A 17,426-nucleotide genomic window follows, 5' to 3' on the forward strand; every position below is an offset into this window, starting at 1 on the left:
CCAACACTTGATCTAGTGTAGATAGCTTTTAAAAGGTTCTAGTTCAAATAATAACTAACCTGAGATGTACTTTGCTCCGATTAACATTATCATGCTACTCATAATATAAAGACCCAAAGGCAGACTAGAGAAGATACTACTGTCACCTGATGTCATCCAGGGTAGGGTGTATCCAGTCAAGCAAATCAAAAGAGAAATATATATACATAAATTGCAATGTATGAGTTAGAAATCATATGAACAGCAAAACGTAATAAATGTAGTGACATTTTCAGAAAAACTAAAAAGGATTATTTATACTCCCCACAATAACTCAAAACAGTCTCTCAGTATAAAAGTTGAAATCCAAATTCCATTGTTAGCACTACCTACATTGAGCCCATTTTAGTAGTCTTCAATGTTCAATACTCTCAGCAAGCAGAACACAGTTTCAAAGCAAGAACTAAGGAAAATAACATTTCCCATAGTGTTAAATAAAATGCTTAAACCAACATACAGGATGGTGAAAGGAAAATTTTAGCTTTAGCTTTCAAGAATAAAAGAAAGAGAGTTCATGCAGCATGAGAGCTTTATCTGTGGATTGTGGGGGGAGTTTACATTCTGAGGATTCTTAACACTTTTCATTCTAACAGGTTTTCCAACAGAAGGGAAATTTAATTAAGATAAAGCCATAAATGATGTGTTGTAGGATGATTCAGGACAAAAATCTTATCCTGAAATAGTGCTGAAATATAAGTTCAAATTATAGATAATAGAAGACTGCAGGTTTTATTTAATTCAAACCTGACAGATGAAAACCCTGTCTACTTCCAAAGAAAGAACTTGTTCAGTCCCTCAAAAGTGTTTGGTATATTCTCTGTGTGTATAATAGGACTATGCAATTCTTCACTTTATGACAACTTCTTGCTCTTAGCCCTTGTGGGGCAAACAGATTTTGATGTGGCTATCAATCCCTCCTTCCCATACAGCAAATAATAAAGGCAGGATATATCAAGAAAAATCACAGGATGAACCTTTTCTCCTCTGCAGCATGATGTTTTAGTGTAAGAAAGTTTACAGAATACCTGCACTGTCTTAGAATTGTGCTGAATCTCTTCCAGGTCACTTTTTTTTTGTTTTTTTTTGTAAATCAATGTCATTCTGCAAAACCTGTAGTTAGCCTTGATTTCATGTCCTCTGTTTTCAGAGCCCTACAAGATATTGCTTGTGCCCTCCTTTCAAGAAGAAGACCTACCTATCAATATTCCTGCTTTGTTTGTACAGTGGTTTTAAGTAGTAACTTTTAAATCACTGGAATAAGGTCAAAAGTACCATAGAGATGGTATGAACAGAAAGAGTAGATTAACTACCAAGGTTAACGGGCTAATTAAATAATACTTGACTAGCATTAATTTGTGGTTTACCATTTGAAGAAATGTCAGATGTCACCCAGTCCATAGATTTCATTACAGCTTTCTTCCATCTGGCAAAGCGAAACTCACTTTCTGAAATTAAGAAATCAAAAAACAGAATAGCCTCTCAATGCATATAAATACAACTAGAAGTATTTAAGAATCAAAGACTACAATATTAGTTTTCCACTCTTTTGCACAGTATAGTTTGTCTGCAGAGAACAATAAGGAATAAAAAAACAAAACCAAAACAACCCAAAGCCCCCCAGTTATGCACAGTAAGGAAAAATAAACCTTAAAACCAATTCTCTGCATTTCCACAATAAGAAGATTTACAAGTAGGACAAAATGAAGCAATTGCTATTCAAGTAGAAGCCCTTCAGTTTTGAAAAAACTGTCTTGAAGTAGGGATTATAGCAGTAATTATAATCAATGATAAGGCAAAATTCTGCACTAGAAGTTAAGAAATAATTTTAAAAGACAAAAACGCATTTGTCTTGCACACGGATTAATTATGTCAAGTACATGCTTTCCATCTCTAAAGCACTTACGAACTGATGAAGAAGATAGTTAGCTAAAAAATAGTGATTAATGTAGGCCTTTTAAAGTCAAAAGAAAAGTGTCCCAAAACCAGTAAAAACTCACAGATGCACAGGAGCTTTAGGAGACATCTTTCTCCATAAAAATTTTTCAAACCTGCAAAACCTTTGATTCTACTTGCTAGAAATCAAAAGCTACTAACTCCAATGCCCAGTGCCAAGCTTCTTTCAAAATAAAGAAAGAAGAAAACCCCAACATATTCCCCTGTGGAGTTATGGCATTTTAATCATTTGCAATCTTACTAGTGAATAAAGGGACATAACAGCAACTGAAACACACTTTTCTCTAAACTGAACACTACAAAAAAGCTCATCTTTAACATTTGTGAGGATATTCATATATAGCTGGTTTTATATCAGTATGTTAGACTGCAACAAAGCAAAAAAACCACTAACTGCTGGACATAGAGCATTAAGTTTGTGATTTCTTAGGTAATATGAAAGGATTTTACCCTCTGGGTTGATCTGTGGCTCAAATCGTTCACATGTCACTGCTGTCAAATCTCCAGGATTCAGACTCCAAATTCCAACTCCTTCTGCAGCTCCTGCTGCCATAGCAGCTCCTAGAGCTGTTGTTTCAGGCATTGATGGCTTTACTGAAGTAAATCACAGAGAAAGCCATGAAGATTTTTAATGAAAATCACTTTGATGACATTGGAACTAAAGATTTACATATATATCTAGAACGATATAACAGCTATATGCTTACTTTAAGTTTAGCAACTGCAAGCCTCATTTTATTACAGTTCACACAGTTATGAGGCTAATTTCAACCAAAGTCATCGGAGTCTTTGAAATATCTCAGATCACTACTTCGTTTAAGACTGCTTCATGCAATTGCCCATTTTCACACCACATGCAGGGCTGCTGACCTCAACCATCAGTTTCCCTAGAGTGCTCCTGTTAATAATACACTATCTTTTTATCTTCTCCCTCCCTTCTAAAAGCCGTGGTTGCTGGCTAAGTTACCAGTCTTGTTCCCATGTTCTAGATATTGTGTTATTAAAAGCATTTATATTAAGAAAAGGCATCTTAAAAGAGGCTACAAATTGCTGTATTACTAGCTTGTTTGCCTTCCACAGATATGACCATCCCACCCCCAAGATGTTGATGTTAACTCTGCTCCATTAACTCCAGAACTGCCTGCTTCTCTGCTTAAGGCAGAGGATCCTTTAAAATCTGATTCTATTAACTGTATCATTTCATCTGCTACGAACTTTGGCTCTGTACTGAGAGCATGAGCCTTGTGTACTACGTATTATTAAAGGCAAGCTATAAAACTTCTAGAGTTAAAAACTTTCCAGTGAAATGTCTCATATTTATGCATAAGAGACAACACGTTTTTTTTAATTATTTTCTAGAAGCTGCATATGAGGCAGATTATTACATTTATCCAGCAAATTATCAGTCTTCAGTACAGACAAAGATGTATAATATCCTGATGTTACTGTGCAATGTCCTGATGTGTAGTGACACATTAGCCATGACAAATCAATGTTTTTTTCAGCTTTAAAAAGTGAATAGGAGTTGTAATTTCATCTTACCTACTGGAATACAGAGAATGTCTGACTGGAGTTGCATGAGGACTTTATTATTGGTCATTCCTCCGTCTACTTGTAACTGATTTAGTGGTACCCCACAGTCCTTGTTTATGGCATCTAAAAGCTTAAGTAAAAGTAATATACGTTATTATTTAATTGCAGAGAAATCTATGATACCCTCTGAGTGTAAATTACTGATAATTCAGTATTTGCTGAAGGGTGTTAAGTAGATAATTCCTCTCCCCTATAGATCAAAATGGCAAAAAGCAGTAGTGACGATACAGTTTTGCTTAATGTACAGCAAATGCATTCTGTGTATTACAGAAGTCCTAATGTATGAGATGTTTCTCCTCTGATCCTCTATATCTGCCCAATGTGTTGTTTATATTGTCTGAGAAGAAAAACTTTGAAGAAAAGCTGATGACAACTACATTTATCAAAGCTAACAAAGGAAGAAGTAATACTAAATGCAGTCCTTTAGCTGACTGCAGTTTGTCTAAATACTTTCTCTAATTTGGTGCATTAAAGAGTTGAAAAATTAAAATGTTTGAACTGTCAATCTGGAAGACATTCAGTAGGAACCGCTGAATGTTGAACTGTTTTGACAGAGCAGCCTCTTGAAATATTTTCAGTTAGTTGTTGAAAATTGAGAATCTTACATTACACAAGATAGATTGCAACTGTTGCTGTAATTTTTTTGGTAAAATAATGTTTCTTTCTTTTGGGCACAGTGGATAGCTGAAAATACATGAAAATTGTTAAAGTCTTTGCAAGGGAAAAGTAACTAAGAGTGGAGTATTTAATTCACTGATACCTATCAATATTTAGAGGGTTTCCTAAAAATGTAAGGTTTGCCTCAAAACTTAGCTACTGATAACACCAAAGCATTATCCTACAAGAACCTATTAAATGTGGAATAGTGGATTTTCTAGGGTTTTGTAAAAAAGTCAATTAAATGTCTCATTTACATTTTTTTAGGTTAGTACATAACTTCCATTGCCAAAGTTAAGCATTAACTAGTGCATTTTCTCCTTGTAATTATCAATTTATTAGAATAAAAAAAGAGGTGCGCTTTTCTCAGCTTTAAATGACAAAGCAACAGACACAAACCCCACCAAAAGTACAATGCGCTCTTGTGCTGTTCTGTAGCTCACAAAGTACCCATTTAAACAATCCTTACTGGGAGAAGTCAGCATGGTTCTTTTTAAAAAAGAATCAAAAAATTGTTAGGTAGTAAAAACTATATAGAGATGAGTTGTCCAGTAGACTCCATCTATTCCAGAAAGTTAGAAAGGTCGCTTAACAGAAAATCTTTAAAGGAACTAAAAGAACTGCCTTAAGATAAATAATGGTTAAAAATCCAAAGACTAGGGCCAGTGTTCATGGAGGCATCTGTCCGTGGGCCTGCACTGTTCAATACATAAGAAATAAACTGGAAAAGACAATTCACAGCACAGCAGCAAAGTCTGCTGGCAGTACTAAGCTAGTGCTGCTCCCTGTCACCGATTTCCTTCACATGTATCATTTCGTATTTGTCTAGCCTGATTTTGCCTGGCTTTTTTAACATTCAAAACATCATTAGCCCCTCATAATCTCAGCTTTACATACCTATAGCACTGGAGGCCCTGGCTTTGGTTACCGCTGTGCAAAAGCATGTTGAATCATACTATGTGCTCAATATAGATTAAAAAAAAAAAGAATGCTAGAAATCAGGAAGGGATGAAGCAACAGAACAAATCACGATCATGCTGCTGCTATTTCTATTGTAATGAAGCAGGATGAAGACTATGCTATCCACTTATGTAATTTTTTTAAATGACAGCATTGTACAGCTCTTAGAACTGAAAAATTGCTTGTTTTTCCATAATGCATTCTGTAATTAAAAAATGTAACAAGTGTCATCTGTCTGCACATGGAAGAAGCTTTCTGGATAACAAGAAAAAGAGACTTGGAGGAATTGCATGGCACAATAAAACAATCAAGAACTGCAATGAACATGAAATTTGAGGGTTTTCCTCAAGGATACAAAGGATTTTCATTTTAACTGGAATTAAAACCCTTTGTCTCTGACAAGACAGAACTAACAATATATTTCTGGAAAATGTTTGTGTCACTAGGACTTCATTTGTTAACTTAAGTGTGTCCAGAGACCCACTCAGGCACTCCTGTCATTGTGATAAAAGTACATTGACTAAAGTATGAGGAAGTATTAGGTCTGTTCAGACAGTTAATGTCACCTTCAGTCAGTCAGCTTTATTCCCCTCCCTCCTACTCCCAGTGACATGCCTGGTGTCTTGTTCTGACATTTGCTGCTCTCCTCTGCGAGGCAGCTGAGATCAGTAATCCAGCAGAAAAACAGCCCAGCAGAAAGAGGGATAATTTTCTGCTGGAAAGTTCATTGAGCTGTCACATGAGAGGGAATGAATGAGAGGAGGGACAAGGAAAGATTGGAGCAGACAACAGACCAGGCTATCAGTTCAGTTTCCTGTAACTTTACCCTGACTTCTATCACCAAACTCCTTCACAACTTTCTGAGTACTCAGAGGCTGTTAGCACAGCTTCAAAAGCAGACATTTGGGTGAAACTTATGGCTTTTTCCACATGAGTACTTTTTACTCTATGTCACTACAGAAACAGCAAGCTGCTTTCCTCCTCTCACACAGTGTTAGCCGAGTGTTACTTTAAAAACTTGGTATGTTTAAGTAACTGCAGGTTAAAAACATGCAATGAAATTCAGGTTTGACTGTTAACCCTTGGGTTCAAGGGATTTCTCCTATATTTGACTGGAATACAGGGAGTGTAAATTGATAGTAGATGGTGATATAAAGATTCTAATACTCAGAACATATTGATGTCAACCCCTTTGATTCAGTTGGGAGATTTATTTCTTCTGTGACAATTTAGGTTTGCTGTTGCAGAATGCCAGCTAAGGCAATGCAAGATGTAACAGGCATGAAGTGAATCAAGATTTCATTGGTATGTTTGCTGCTGTCTTGCTTTAACTTATTTTTGTTATTGTATCCCAGAAGCAACATAAGCCATCTCAGTCACAGCAAACAATATAAAATGCAGTCTTTTACATTAATGTGGCTTCTTAGTTATGGCACTGGCCTTGTAATTTTAACGTTTCTATGTTCTGATTCTCAAAATATTTGCAAAGTAGAATCACCTTATTTTAAGTGCTGAAAAATAGCAGCTTTGCCACCCCAAAATAATGTACCACCCAACCACACCACTGTAGATAAGACCACAGAACAATTTTTCAACATCAGAACCATGTAAAGAGAAGAACAGCATCCAAGTACAATATAAAGCATATGATTAATCTTCATTAAATGTTTTCAATCCTCTCTCTTCCTGAAGAGCTATAGTTGCTGTTAGCACACTAATTTACAATGCATTTAGGACCCAATTTGCCTTTACCTCTCGTGTTTGAAAGCAAACCGCTTCTAGTGCAGCGAAGGCAATGTGGTTTTTATTTGTAAACTGAGTAAGGCCACAGATAATACTGTTGAGAAAAAAAACAACCACCAGTTAGGACATACTTCTTCACCAGACATACATCATTACTTCAGATCTAGGTCTTCTAATTCAAAGCTCATTCAGTTCTACTGTATGAGTACTACTTTTTAATATTAGTATGCTTGTTTATCTTTAATCAAAAATCTCATCACTATTTTCCTGACTAATGTGTTCAGTGTCCAATCAATACAAATGCAACGAATTTTTTTTGCCAATCTACACGCAGATGGGTGCATATTCACCTATAAGCAAACAAATTCTAGTCTTGAATGATCACTGCTGATTTTTCTTTAAAAAATGATACCACCTATGACTAAAATCTTCATAAATTAATGTTTTCAGTTTTTAAGGAAAAGCCCAGTTGCATCACTGCTGTGCTCTAAATGCTTAAAATTGTTTTCAGATCTGATCAGTAGTTGCCTTTGCACCTTCAAAGAGATTTTTGGATATGAAAATAATCTAACCGTAAGTATGCTGAATTCTGTCAATGTACTCTGAACCACAGAGCAAATAATTATCCTTTTACTCTGTTTCAACATCTGAGCAATAGTAGTGTACTACACAGAAATGCTGCTACATTTGGTGTGGGATATATACAAGCTCAAATACATTAAAGGACATTTTTAGTTGTTGTCATTTCAAAGATCAGGTTTTAACAGTTGAACAGTTAAGCACTTGATCTAAAAATCTGTAAAAAATCTAACTCAAAGATTTTTTTATTTCTTACGTACAAAAAGCATCTAAATTAGAAAGATACAACTACTCTAAACCCTCAGAATTTGATATTCTTTAAGATTTCTTTTCTCATTTTAGGAAAGTTATCTTCTATTTATATTTGTTATACTGGGACTTCCATGGCATGTGATTCCAGCAACAGTATGCAAGCTCACAATAGCAGAAAAAAAAAATAGAATTGCTTGAACTAGTAGTTCTAACTAGTACTGGGTAGTTAAATCTTAACTACAGGAAAGGGACTAGAAGGAAAGGAGAAAAGAGTGTTCAACAGACTGGAAAGAAAGCTGGACAAAAGGAGAAGGAGGAGGGGGAGAAGTGGGGAGGAGTTAAGTAGCCAGTATCATTTGTGATAGTGAATGCAGCAGCCACGGGAAACTGAGCTCAAAAAAATTCATCAGAACTAAATTCTTCACTTTCTGCTTTTTTTTTTTGCCTGAGAGCTCACACGTATGCAGACCTCCTCTTGCTCTTTACTGAGATAAATATCCTTTCAGAAACAAAAATGCATGAGGAAAAAAAAGCTGGCCTCATTAGTGGCAAGAATGATCAAACTATCTTGTACTTGTGCTGTAAAACACACAACCCAGCCCAAATGTTTTCCCTGCCCACTTCCCCAGTTTTTTTTTTGGATGTGGGGAGAGGAGAGCGAGTAGCTGAACTAGCTGATCCTTTTTCTTCTAGTAGCAGCTGCTATTTTGAACTGGTTAAATACAAAAGAGAAACACGGTAGTTCCTTGAAGATACCACAGAGAATGATGTATCATGACATATCACAGGAACAAAAATAACAATTTCATATACCTGGAAGGACTAGTGAAAGTATTTGTAAAATCATTAAATCTCCCTGCAAACACAGTGCTTAGTCAGATTCTTACCCCCTTGCACTGGGTTCCCAATATGGTGCATACAGTCCTGAAAATGCTGGCACAAAGTAGCAGCCGTAAGAAGTCCCCACTTCTGCAGCCAGTTTTTCTAATGCACACACACAAACAGTCTTCATTTAGCTTTTCGCAACTGTACCAACACTTAAATACGACACTTAAAAGTGTTATTAGTTACATAGGGAAAATACTCAGAATATGACAGGCAGCTACAAAAATAATAAAGCCACATACAATTAGAAAATACTAACTCTGGCACTCTGCTTTTTATTGACAAGTTGTCCATTTGTAACAATGTGAATGGAAGATGGGGCATAGGAAGTTGTGGGAAATGTAAAATGAAAAATCAAAACTGAAAATCAAAATCATGTACTCAATATTCTGACATAGATTCTGTGCGGTTTTCAAAGGGCATCATGCGGGTAACAAATGCAACCTTCAGAGCAGTGCTAAAGGTCACACTTTACTTGCATCTAAGTCAAGGCAAGCAGCTGAAACTGGATCAAGACCAAAGGGAGTTAAGAACTAAATTCTCATTAATTTCAAATGGATTTAGAGTTCTAAATTCTCAGCTTACGTCTATAATCACAAGGCTAGCTACAAGGAAATTTGAAGCTTCTTAATATCTGAGTAATAACTCTGGATATCTGAACTCCCCAATATTAAAATATTTTTAATTTAAAAAATTACATTAAAACATCTAGATCTGAAGAGGATGCAATGCTAATGTGCAGCTCCTTCCTATAAGAAGAAAGGAAAATGTTTTTTTCTGCTTTTTAAAATTTATTCTGTTTGCAATGATCAGAGAAACATAGCAATAAAGAAAAGAAGTAGGAAAATTTATTCAAAACCTCTTTCAAAATGCTACATTCATACAAATCCTACTTAAAAAAGCAGTGGAGGTAGAAGGAAGGACATGTCCAGGGAAACAGGAAGAGATGATGACGTCCCACATGACTTTAAGAACACTGACAAGATTGAAATTCTTGAAACTCAAACCTTTCAAAGGTATAGTCAAACTTCTGAAGCCAAGAGGTACTGCAGTGTTTCAACAGCTGGATAATTCACATAACAGTAGTTTATATTCTTCTGTATGGTATGCAAAGCTTTCTTACAGAAAAATAGACTGCTGTTTTAAGGTTTTGCTTAATCTTTGCAGTCTTATGTAAAATTTGAATTCTAAATTTTACACCTTTGAGTAAGACATAAAATTATTAAAAATATGTAATTAATTGCTTTTTAATCCTAAATCTCATAAATCGGTCACTTCCAAACTGCTACACTTGCATACTTTCCTTTTTCAAAGTCTAATATATTCCTAGTTTCTATAATGTCATGCTCCAGGATGTTTCAGTTGAACTCAAGCAGAAAACATTAGCTACCCAAATGTTAAAGGATTAATGTATTCTTAGCCAAAATGGATTATCATCCTCCACAAGTCCTTTAAGTGGCAGCTTTGCAAACATTCCAGACATCAAGAAATTGGAAAACTTTAAGAACTTAAAACTTTAAGCTCCAAATTGTGAATACTTACCAACTTCCTGTGAAGTTTTAAGGATACCTAGATTGTCCCTCAACCAACGAACAACAGCACCAGCTATCGCAACAGATCCCTGAAAGAAACAAGATCACTACATTAGCAGATGACAACTGATAACTTCCTTTCTACAAGACTGGAGAGGAAAGGTAGCTGTGGTCTCCAACTGCAGGTTTAGAGTGCCCCAAGAATGCTCATAACCAAACCACAAGTTTCTTGACAGCTGGAGACTGCCACGTAAAAGTGGCAGCCTGTTACACAGGCTTCATGTAGTAAATGGTATGTATTGCATGATTTTTGTTATGGGGGCAGTTACCATGACCTTTCCTAAGCAGACTTCTTGTCTGTCTAATTTAGGTCTTATCCTGAACATACAATTATGAGATCCAGTAGCTTCATCCTTTTTTTCCTGACAAATTAAGATTTTTATGCTCTGATTTGAAAATACAAGACAGATTATGTCTAGAACTTAAATACAAATGATGAGACAGAAATGTAAGTGCTTGTATGTGCCAGCAAAATTGTTCTGTTGCCTCAGCGAACAGCCCTGAATGGCTCCATCGTCTTATAGATAAACTGCATGGCTCCCATCTCATTCCAAAGTCCAAATGGTTTTCTCTACAAGACAGTCTCAAGTCTACTAGACTAACCTTCAAGTAAAATGGAGTGGCATCACATTTTCATCTAAAGCCACTGTTAGAGCAAAAGTGTTTTCTAACCAGCTAGCTATTAAAATTACAAGATACAGATTTGATGAAAAAGCTGAATCCACATTTTTTGCCTAGGTGTAGTACCTAAACCAGCAGATTGTAGATGATTCTAGTATGGATACAGGATAAAAGATGATTAATATCTTCTGCTGAAGCCATTTCTTCAGGCAGTAACATTAAAGACTTGGAGACAAGGAAGAAGTAAAGTACACGTGCTCATGTTTCAGACCAAGAAATACAAATCACTCTTGGGACGGTTTCAGTTATTGCTTTAAGAACATGTGTTAAAAATAAAACAAACCTCTCATAAACCCACACAAAATGAAAACGCCAAAGTCTGACAGAATATGGCAAATGCAAGATCAAGTTTCCTTAGGAAAGGAAAAGGAAAGGTACACAGACTCCTACATCTTAGAAAAGTACTGTAAGCCACAAACTGTTCTTCCGACGAAGAAAATCTTGTGTGTCTGTCTGTTTCATACGGAAAATGTAGGCTTTGTACAAAAGCTTAATGTCAGCAGAGAATACAGTATGCATGTTTTAAGAATAACTATTAGATCAAGCCCACTAAGCAACACAGACAGAAGAGTTCTGTTATTCCCAATGAAGGTTTGGTGGCAAATAGGTACTCAGCTGATCTGTGCTTCAGAAGCAGAGCTTTAGAGCAATGAACCCTGAAATTAAAGTAAAAATCCAATTTTCTACAGGATTTGGATGCCCTCACGGTTGTGTGGAGAACTGAAGAACTAAATTCTGGAAGTAGGTACTTAAGTCTCAGTAGGTAAAAAAAAGCTCAATTTTTAGAGGCTTCTTGCCCCAGAAATTTGATTTAGACTTTTAAAAGTTAGAAGTAAAATCCATTAGAATGAGATAAAAACCAAAGATACTTAGTTATGACTTTTATTATGGAACACTAATACTTTTCCCTCTCTTTTTTAAGCCCACTTCTAGTATAAGAATATTTCTATTTCATTTATTTACACTAATTACATATTTAAAAGACCATGTAACATGAAAAAGTTTTAGCAGTCATGCCCTGCAAATATAAGTGACGCAATGTAGAAATATTTTTATTAGATTATATGATACAGATTGGAGAAAAGGCTACCCAAAACCACACACAAGCCTTGAGGCACACAAGCTAAAACAAAATTATTTTTGTTTCCGTGCAACTGAAGATAACCTAAGATACTAGAGAAGTAAACAAGAACATGTGTCACTACAAAAAGGAATAATTACTGGACTTACCTCTAGTGCATAACAAACAGGTTTGTCTCTGCCCAGTTTGTAAGCTATTGTGGTTAGAAGCCCATGCTCAGAAAACACAGACTAAACGGGGAAGGGGGAAAGAAAAGGAAAAGCATGAACAGAGGCAGAAAATAGTTAAATAAAAATATCCAAATTATAATAAACAAGAGACAAAACCTTCAAAGGAAACAAAATAAATAGGGAAGGTTTAAATGAGGTAAATTATCAGCCACTCTAAATGAACACCTAAGATAGATCCCTCAGATTATTGGTGTTAACTCTCATTTCTATAAGCTGCCTTAGATCTTTCTAGCCTCCTCATAATAAAGAACTGGGGTCTTCAGAAGGAGACGTGAATGAGAAGTAAGCCAAAGCTTTGCATTATTTATTCAACCACAAAGAAACAATGGGACAAAATGAATGGAATAAATAAAAAAGCCAACACAAGGAGAAAAGCATGTGGTTAAGTAACAAAACACTCAGCACTTCTGGGTGATATTAAGAAACACATTCAAGGAAAGAGCAAGAAACTTGCTATGAAAAGTTGGCTTTTTTTGGGAAACTTAAAGAGCTAGGAAACAGAGTCTTACTGAAACACCTGAATAAATTATTCCTTTCTATTCTTTCAGATTTCAGCATACGCTTTTCCTTATCTCTGGCAATATAACTTTTTAGTAAGAAAGGCTAACATACAGTTGCACTCCAGAGCTTCAAATAAAGATTGTAAAATAAAAAGTGAACTAAAAAAAAGTCAACTGACCTTCTGACCTGTATTGCACAACAAGAAGCATCCTGTTCCATACCTAGCATGAAAGCAAAGACAAGTTAAAACCAGGATGTTTAAAGGATAACCTGTTACTGTAATTCATGAATCTGCGACTGCCCTTTGTAGAGTCAAGACACCACTTTTTGCTTCTTGACAGTAACTGATGATAAAATCATCTTCAAAAAGTTGATTTAATGCAGTCTGCAGCTGAAAAATCCAGTCCCAAGTCTCTCTGTGACTATTTCTTGAATAATACTTGATCAAGGATTAGTACAGCTGAAAATGTAAGTGCGAATTCCTCTTTGGTGGCAGTGTTTACTGACTTCAGTTTAAGATGATTATGAAAGCTACTTCATAAAATAAATATTTCACAATACTAAATTCAAGCTTTTAAAGGGAAAAATTAAAGAAATTTAGAAATTTTGTTCCCGTCATTCAAAGACTACATCCTTATACGTGTATATACACATACATATAAGGACGCAAATTAATAAAATTTAATTACTTATAATCCACTGTAACTTATTCTAAGAAATTACTAGTTCCCTACCTTCTTAATACCCTGAAAATTAATAGCTTAAAATAGTATTGAGATAGTCTTCAGTTATATTTGGAGAGAAAAATGGTAAAGCAATAACATAAACAGGTTAACACCCCCCCCCCCCCCAATCTTGCTTTTACCATTTTGTTTAGCAGTATGGGTGGGGTTTTGTTTTTTTGTTTTGTTGCTGTTGGTTTGGGTTTTTTTTCCTCAAAAGGTCTCTTGCATTATAAAAGTGTTTCTTATAAAAATACTTTGTGACAGCATTATTTAGAACCATGTTTGTTTTACTAAATACAAGGCCACTAACCATTACATTGGTGCATGAATATAAAAGATAAAGTGAAGGTTAATTAGCAACAAGTATAGATTAATGTGCAATTAAATCTGTGAAAGTGCCATACTGTGTATGTACCTACATGCTCAGTTAAGCACATGGCTGTAAATGGAACAGTAAGTCGTTTGATCAGAGCTTCTACTCAAATGAATGTTTGATTACACCAGTTGCCTGATTTAACTGACCATTTGTTTTAACTGAGGGACACTAGGAGGCTCTGAGCTAGACACAGAAGCAAAACCAAGGAATGAAACTGCAATGAATCTTTCCTATCTAGCAAAGATGAGGGGTATGTGTCATTCAAGTCTATGCAATCTAACTCACACAGCCACTATTTTATACAAAAGTCAGGACACTCTTTACTTTGTAGGTCAATAGAGTCAAAAGGTAGAGCTTTAGTTATGGGGTAAACATGAAAGCATTTGGCAGTTAGCTTGAGAGAGAACATAATATTAAACTCAAAACAAAACAGCGTGTTTATCTTCTACTTTCATAATAACTTACGTATTTTTTGCCTGCCCATCTTGAAAACACATTTGCCCAACAAGAGCAGCAGACTGGTCACCCAAGCACTGAAAAGAGAGGTTTGTGGGTTTTTTAGCAAATGTCTGCAACATTGATCACATGCATGAAAAAGAACACGAACAGATGAACTTTAATCTACTAGGAGCACACAGGTAATTGCAAGCGAGGAGAAATCTTCAAAGACAACCTCTGCTTTTTACTATTCTTCCCTTTACAAGAACTGCAAATGAAATGTGTCATGCTACTTATCATAGAATAGTTAGGGTTGGAAAGGACCTTAAGATCACCTAGTTCCAACCCCCCTGCCATGGGCAGGGACACCTCACACTACACCAGGTCACTCAAGGCTCTGTCCAACCTGGCCTTGAATACCTCCAGGGATAGAGCATTCACAACTTCCCTGGGCAACCTATTCCAGTGCCTCGCCACCCTCACAGGAAAGAATTTCCTCCTTATATCCAATCTAAACTTCCCCTGTTTAAGTTTTAACCCACTACCCCTTGTCCTGTCACTACAGTCCCTAATGAAGAGTCCCTACCCAGCATCCCTATAGCCCCCTTTCAGATACTGGAAGGCTGCTAGGAGGTCTCCATACAGCCTTCTCTTCTCCAGGCTGAACAGCTCCAACTTTCTCAGCCTATCTTTATACAGGAGGTGCTCCAGTCCCCTGATCATCCTCATGGCCCTCCTCCGGACTTCTTCCTACAGTTCCATGTCCTTTTGATATTGAGGACAGCAGAACTGCACAAAGTACTCCAGGTGAGGTCTCATGAGAGCAGAGGAGCAGGATCAGCTCCTTCGACCTGCTGGTCATGCTCCTTTTGATGCAGCCCAGGATACGGTTGGCTTTCTGGGCTGTGAGCGCACACTGAAGCTGGCTCATGTTCAGTTTCTCATCGACCAACACTCCCAACTCCTTCTCTGCAGGGCTGCTCTGAATCTCTTCTCTGCCCAACCTGTAGCTGTGCCTTGGATTGCTCCAACCCAGCTGTAGGACCTTGCACTTGGCATGGTTAAACTTCATAAGTCTGGCATCAGCCCACCTTACAAGCATGTCAAGGTCCCTCAGAATGGTATTCCTTCCCTCCAGCATAAAGCTTATGGTGAACAATTTAAAGAAATAAAAATAAAAATCTACTATATTTGTGCATATTGTACGGAAAAAAGCTGAGAATCTGCTCGGCATTTCTGGATTATGTATATACTGAACTCTTTCTATATATAAAGCCGGGCTTCTCTTCATTTTGTAATGTTACTCAGAGATCCTAAGTTTGCAACAGCACTAAACATATGCATTAAAGCCATCAGCTGTATTTCCACAGCCAGACCATAACTTAATAATGAAGAATCTAGTAAATTAATTATTCAACTTCAAAAGTTTAGTTCATGATTAACATGAAGTAAAAAAAATTAACTTAATTTGTAGCAGGATTCCCCCATGTTAAAAGCTTTTCCCAGTGATGATATGTTCATGCAGAAACAGGTTCTTATCCCAGAGTCTGAACTGAAGCAGGACTTACCCCCGAAATTGGTACACCTGTCAAAGCTCCAGATTTCTGATTCACAAAGAGAGAAAGAAAAGCTCCAAATTAGCTTTCCACGATTACAGTTGAAGACAATGAAAAAGAAGCTAAACTTTTAATGCTCAAAGGAAAACAAAGAAGGGTCATGAAAGCAACGTGGTCTATTTCAGCTATGCAACGGACTTCAGCTTAGTGCGGGTCATCACTGAAAACCAGCAGGAAATTCACAGGTCTATCTAATGCCACCTCAACAGTTCTTAACACAAATTTTGTTGAAATCAAAGTGGACAGAAAATTAGGTTCAGTGTCATATGTGCAATCAGTGTCAAGGGTAAAATGCAAAAGTGCAAATTGGTAAAGTGGACAGAAAAAAGTGGCTGTGATGACACGCTAAGCAAAAACAGATGCCTCATTTAACACAGCATTTTAAGTCTCATATAGAATTTTTCCAAACATTACCACATAGTTTTTTAGTTATATTTTTGCAACAGATATCATATTTATATCCTGACAATTTTTATTTTTTCTTTAACCTGTTTCTTTGTGCAATTGTGAAAATCTATTTGCAGTGAAGCCATGCAAGTGCATTTCCAATATGAATCTTTTTCTTTAATTCTCATTTTTAATTAACTGGATTTAGGTAACTGAGTTTATAAATGCATTAAAAACCCCTGCCTGAATCTGATATTTCACTATAACAGAATGAATGTTTGTAGACAGAATGGCCCGCTTTTCTTATTTATAAAACAAGACATTTGATAGCCAGTAGCTGTATTTTTTACTTCAACATAAAAAGATATATTTAACAGCCTCCAAATTAAGACAAATGCATACATCAAGATTACATTTTAGAAACAACTTTGGCATGAGCTCTAATTGTAGTATCTCAAATTTGGAAATACCTGCCAAATTTATTGGTTTGGGAAGGGTGTTTTTACTAATCCTTAAACCAGTGGACATGCACAGCATCTGAACAGAATGGATAAATGTAGGTGGTCAGCCTAATGGAAACCTATACTCACCAGGCTAGGACAGATTTTCTACAGTCAGCAAAAGGAAGAAAAAAATAAAAAAGATGGAAGGAAAGGGAAAGAGAAACAAAAGTTCACATTTAAAGTGACCAGCAATAGTGTTTCAGTTGCCAGGTTTCCATGCTGTTTCCATTTACCTCTCTCATTCAGCTTAATACAACTAACTCTCATCCTACCTTCACATTAACAGTCAACAATGACTTCTAGTGGCATCTCCATTAACAGATTAGTAAACATACTTACATGCCAGGCAAGTTAGAATTATATTTTAAATAAAATTCTCATAACTTGTCTTAATTATAAAATGCTCTTCTATGTTCTTAGTAAACAACAGAGCAAACTACCAAGAATGCAAAATCACAACATCCAGTTTATCTGATTCTGAAACAAATAAATTAGATGCTAATGTATCAGACCAGCTGGTGCTGCATTAAAGTAAACTTGAAACCTCAGTCACTTGATAACAATGAATGATTTACTCCTGATAGTCACAGCTGCACTGGAAAGCTGTGTGATTAAAAAAAAAAAGGATTAAAAAG

The 17,426-nt window shown here is 36.1% G+C and overlaps 1 protein-coding gene across 5 annotated transcripts in view; it reads right to left on the reverse strand.

Annotated features, from left to right (window-relative positions):
• GK (glycerol kinase) overlaps positions 1-17,426 on the reverse strand; it is a 41,555-nt gene that overhangs the window by 9,347 nt on the left and 14,782 nt on the right. For 3 of the 5 annotated variants that reach the window (XM_061355115.1, XM_061355114.1, XM_061355116.1), the window contains exons 9-19: positions 16,879-16,896; positions 15,854-15,889; positions 14,313-14,380; positions 12,925-12,967; positions 12,165-12,245; positions 10,204-10,282; positions 8,664-8,760; positions 6,955-7,039; positions 3,535-3,655; positions 2,443-2,586; positions 1,404-1,484 (exon numbers count right to left, since the gene is read on the reverse strand). In XM_061355115.1, coding sequence (XP_061211099.1) covers positions 1,404-1,484; positions 2,443-2,586; positions 3,535-3,655; positions 6,955-7,039; positions 8,664-8,760; positions 10,204-10,282; positions 12,165-12,245; positions 12,925-12,967; positions 14,313-14,380; positions 15,854-15,889; positions 16,879-16,896 — 853 coding nt within the window. Of the gene's footprint in view, positions 1-59; positions 147-1,403; positions 1,485-2,442; positions 2,587-3,534; positions 3,656-6,954; positions 7,040-8,663; positions 8,761-10,203; positions 10,283-12,164; positions 12,246-12,924; positions 12,968-14,312; positions 14,381-15,853; positions 15,890-16,878; positions 16,897-17,426 lie in introns of all 5 variants that reach the window. The other 2 variants (XM_061355112.1, XM_061355113.1) reach the window with 2 other exon arrangements.

The sequence above is a fragment of the Neopsephotus bourkii genome, unplaced genomic scaffold (assembly GCF_033783945.1).
Source record: "Neopsephotus bourkii isolate Nb327-2 ecotype Australia unplaced genomic scaffold, CSIRO-AGI_Nbou_v1 NB_780, whole genome shotgun sequence".
Classification (NCBI taxonomy): Eukaryota; Metazoa; Chordata; class Aves; order Psittaciformes; family Psittacidae; genus Neopsephotus; species Neopsephotus bourkii.